The 4,885-nt window shown below is 34.6% G+C and overlaps 1 protein-coding gene across 1 annotated transcript; it reads left to right on the plus strand.

The window, feature by feature from the left end:
* Positions 1-2,314: 2,314 nt before the first annotated feature.
* LOC141813820 (uncharacterized) lies at positions 2,315-4,606 on the plus strand. The gene is made up of 3 exons (XM_074701807.1): positions 2,315-2,611; positions 2,701-2,740; positions 2,893-4,606. The coding sequence occupies exons 1-3, from the start codon at positions 2,322-2,324 to the stop codon at positions 4,327-4,329; spliced, it is 1,767 nt and encodes a 588-aa protein (XP_074557908.1). The 5' UTR covers positions 2,315-2,321; the 3' UTR covers positions 4,330-4,606.
* Positions 4,607-4,885: the final 279 nt, after the last annotated feature.

The raw sequence follows: 4,885 nt of genomic DNA on the forward strand, positions 1-4,885 counted from the left end.
ATAGCCTTTAAAAGAAGATTTCGAGGAAGATCGAAAATGTCAATTCTAGAGAGGTTGGAGATGAAGAAGTACTACTGCATTTCGTACTATCAAGAGGCAATCCAAAGCGACACACAAGCAAGCAAAGTAAAGTTTTCATTATAAAGTTACTTTTCACTTTCTTTTATATTTGTATACTTGTTTCTTATTGTATTGTGCGAAAATAAATTGTAAAAGGATTCTCCGTCTGTAGAAAGTATATGAGAAGAAGAAGAATTAGTAGTTGTAGTCATTAAGGCTAGGCCTTACACGTAATCGCCTTAGAAGGCAGTGACCCAGTAAACCACCCAAATTAGAGATTGTATGTGTTATATTTTGGTGCCAAATTTGATTCAAATTTTTTATTGCGCATTTAAAAGACAAGCACACAATAGAGACTAAGTGAACGAAGCTACCATGAATCCTAACAGTTATTTCTTGTTTGTTTGTGATCACATCTTATATAATAAAATAATAGGGAAGATTTTATAAAGTTTATAAAATAAAATCAAAAGATTTTCTATGTGATATATCAATAAGTTAAAATTTAATGTATAAATTATTACAAATTTAAAATTATTATGTTTATTATTTCATAAAATGTCAATAATAGTAATATATATTTATTTTTATAATAATAGAATATATATAATAATATTTATGAAATTTTAAAAATATTTAATGATACAATTAAATAATTATCTAGTATTTTATATTATTCTAGTTTTCATTTAATTGTAATAAATTTTTGTAATATAACTTTAAAATTTTAAAAAATATATATAAGACTAATAAATTTTATCTTTTTAGATATTAGTAATAAAGACAAAATGACAAAAATATATTTATTATATTTTTAATATTTATTTAATTGTATTTATTTTAGATTAAACTAGATGTTTTGAATGAAATGTTGATTATTTATTATGATGTTTTAATACCATATAAATTCTTACTTTATTAAGCAAAATAGTCAAAATAATTTATATGATATTTACAAAGATTATAATTTAAAATATTGATTAGAAGGTAATACGGCTAAAATACATAGTATTAATAGTAATAATAGTTTAAATTATGAAAATGTAATTTTTATTACAAGTAGGGAAGAAATCCATGAGGATCTTGGAGTTCCTAATAAAAATTTAAAAATTATTTTATAGTTTTTTTAATTTCAATAAAATAGATAGTGAATTGAATTTTAATATTTTTACAATAATAATCATAGAAGATTCAAAATTATCTTATCATCTCTATTATAGCAAAGGATATTATTTTAATGTGTTTGATGTCAACCGTTATTGTAAAATAAGTTCTTTGGTTTGAAATTTATGATATAGAAGTTTTGATATTGAAAAAAATTGACACTACAAAATAGAAAATAAATAAAGTCGCTTTCTAATAATAACCTTGAATAAGTTTAATTTTTTTTAATTTATAAAATTTAAATATTTTTAAATTTAAAATATAAATAATAATTTTAAATTATCAAATTGAATTATAATAGACAATTCTCACCCCTCTCTCTTTTTCTGTAAAAGGTGAAATCCGACCATCCAGCGGCTCTACACGGTCGGTCCCACGATCATATGTGAGGAGGTAAATCAAGAAACTGCAGTTGGTCACGACGGAGGAGGATATTGCTCGATTTAGATTCGAACTTTACCTTCTTCAAGTCTGTTCTGTCATAACTAATTCAATTATGCCTCGAAGGCATTCTCACCCCTCCCTCGAACTATGGTATAATGGTAATATGACTTAGAGAAAATTTAAAGCATCGTGATTCAATCTCCAACTGAAATATACATGGGTGTTTAATTTAGAAGAGTAAATTATGTTAAGAAATCCACAATTGAAGTATTCGATTTGGGTTCGAGCAATTCTATAGTGATAAAAAATAATTATGAAGGTCGGCCTAATAATTTTAAGTGACACTTTTGAATTTATGTTAATGATCAATAATAGACTTTAGTGAAAAACAAATTTTGATCCGATTTAATAAAATGTCAAATAATAAAATAGTAAAATAATAAGAAATGGAATCTGGTCGACAACCCCATCTCCGTCGCCGTTGTTGCGCGGGAATCAAAAAGTAAACCAACCCTCGTTGCCACGTGTCGGTGCAAACTCGACTGCGCCACCCAGACGGCAGCTGCGTGTCCTGCCGCTCACCCGAACCGGGAGCACAGAGCGAGTCGGTCGACGCCTTGAACCACCCGCCGTTGGCGCGACCTTCCCTCCAATCTTCGTCTCATTTAATTGACTCCGCCAGGGGCATCGCATGTAGGCAGCCGGCGATCTCGATGGAGCAGATCGCAGCATCACTTGCCTCTTTGGTGCTGCCGCCGCCGTCGTCATCCCGTGAGCAGATCATCATGGAGAAACCCAGAGAGGAGAAGAAGAGAGAACCGGGAGAAGTGAGGAGGAAGCCTCTGGAGAGGACGGTGGAGGTTAAAGGTGGAGGATGGATCCTCATCCTAGGCGGTCTCCTCGTCGCATCCGCCGTTGGCGCCGGCGCCGCCATCGTCGCTCGCAGAGCAAAAGCAAAGCGACCGGCGAATGAGAAAGCTGAGGGTTTGGACGGCGATGATATGTGAGTTCATCACACTCTTTCTTAGATGTAAATTTCTTAGGGTTTTTCTTTCAGATTATGATTCGAGTTCTCTTTTGGTCCTTTTACAGACAGGTAAAGGGCGACATTGATAGATCAATCAGCATCCAGGTACTTATTATTCGATCGATTAGTTCTTGTGTTCTTGAGTTCGTAGTTTAGTTTTTTTTTTTTTTTTTTTTTGGAAAATAGTTAGGGTTGTTGCTTAAAATTAGTAATGTTAGTGCAATCGTTTAGCCTTGATCTGTAGTTTAACCATATAGGTGGATGATTCTGTCAAACCAAAGGAAAGCTTTTTGGATGGTGAAGAACTTCCTATATGCAGCAAACCTGTGATGAACCACCAAAGCGATAAAATTTTGGGGCAAAGACATTTGGCACTGCAGAATGGAATAGGGGAGAAGGAAATTAGCTCTACTGATCAATGTGGAAATTGTGAGCCTCAAGAACAAGTTCAGCAAATCTTAGAAAAATCTGAATCTGTTCTCATAGATGAAACAAAAGAAGAAGATCAAGACGACGAAGATGAAGAAGAAGAGCCAATATTGGTTGATTATCACTTGGATGTAGCGAAAAATCAGAGAGTGCCAGTTTTAGAGAAAACAGAGTTTGTTTATGTCGGGAAAGTAGAAAAAGTAGAAGTGATGTCGGTCCTAAAATCTAAGTTTGAGATGAGCCAGCAGCAATTTGAGGAGCTTTTAGATGCACCTGAGATGGCTTTAATCCATGGAGAAAAAGATGATCGAGAAGATGCGCTGTGTGAATCTGAACATGGAATGAACCATCATCACCAAACTGAGCTGATTGTTCAGAGGTTGATACCTGCATTAGGCAATGAAGATAAAGAAGATGAGCCCTCACCAAGGAAGCACAAATTGACGCAAATGAAGAAGTGTGATCAAAATACAATAAGCATGGGAAACAAGAATGTCAGAGCTACCATGATAGAGAGAGACGAAGAAGCTTTAGTTTTTGCAGGGAAAAGTTCACCCAGAGAATTTGAATTTGAGATGGCTGAGAGCATACCAGATGTATCAGGAGAATCAGAGCCTTTTGAAGCAAAGGTAATGGATGAACAACAAGGAGAGGAGGCACCACAAGATGTAGTTGAAGAGACAAATTCTCAGTTGCAGATAAACCATGAGCAGACTGAGCAATTTTTAGATGAATGTGACCAGGAAAATGCCGAAGGGATATTGCCTATCGAATCTGAGTCTGAGATTAACTGTCACCAAACTGATCAGATTTTGGAGGAGTCGGAACATTCCTTGGTCAATGAGCAAAAGGAAACAACTGAGTCTCAAATCCAGATGACTGAGTTCAATTCAGAAATGTCGACAGAATCAGAGTCTTTATCACTGAATGAAGATGGAAAGGAGGATGTCAAATCATCATCAACTGAACTGCTAGAAGAGACAACATCTCAAGTGGAGATGAACCAACTGCAAAATGAGCAACTTTCAAATGATGCAAAGCTAGTAAAAGAAGAAATTGAAGAAAAAAACAAGGACAAGAAGTTGGTACTTGTGAATAAGGCAGAAGAGAAGCAAGAAGAAATCATTGAAGGGAGGAAGAAGATCACAGAAAATATGATGGAAGAAAAGCTGATGATAATTAGAGAGAAGGCAGTGATATTAGTGAAATTCCTAATGGATATTCCTGAAAGATTGCTAGTGGTGCATTACTGGCGATGGCACTGACACTAGTGCTTCTTTCTTTCTTCCTTGAAAAGTGATGACTCCCAGTAAATCCCTTTCACCAGTTCTCCCTGTCGGTTCTATCTGGTCCTTTGTCCCTCTAATAAGAATTTACAGGAAATTTAGCTGTAATTTTTTAGTTCTAAAATTACTTCTTGGCGTAGTTATTCTCGCATTCAGAGCCCTGTTATTTGCATATGAATCACGTAATGTCTCTGTTTACAGTCAAGAAACTATTACAAGGTACCAAATTGTGTCCGAAGCAACTGGGTATTTTGCTATGAGTTAACAGAAACCCCAAAGAAGCGATGGTGAGAAGTTACTCCTCTGTCAATGCTAACTTTGTGTTGAAGAGATGAGGAAGGAGAAGAAAAACACTTAGTCTGTTTGATGAGGTGTAAAAATTGGTTGAAAATTATATGTTTGAGATAGAAGGGGAATTTGGCACAACGGTAAAGTTGCTGTCAAATAATCTAGAAGTCATGGATTCAAGTCTCGAAAATAACTTTGTTTGCCTATTGATATGATCAAATTATTCTGGCTTGGCCACTGGCTTGGA

The sequence above is a fragment of the Curcuma longa genome, chromosome 20 (assembly GCF_044706935.1).
Source record: "Curcuma longa cultivar G26 ecotype Majalengka, Jawa Barat chromosome 20, ITB_CL_G26_1.1, whole genome shotgun sequence".
Lineage (NCBI taxonomy): Eukaryota > Viridiplantae > Streptophyta > Magnoliopsida > Zingiberales > Zingiberaceae > Curcuma > Curcuma longa.

Bases quoted from the DNA above. Each gene is read 5' to 3' on its own strand.
- LOC141813820 (XM_074701807.1), top strand. From the start codon at position 2,322: ATGGAGCAGATCGCAGCATCACTTGCCTCTTTGGTGCTGCCGCCGCCG. The intron at 2,612-2,700 runs GTGAGTTCATCA...GTCCTTTTACAG, and splicing joins GGTTTGGACGGCGATGATAT to ACAGGTAAAGGGCGACATTG. The intron at 2,741-2,892 runs GTACTTATTATT...TTAACCATATAG, and splicing joins ATAGATCAATCAGCATCCAG to GTGGATGATTCTGTCAAACC.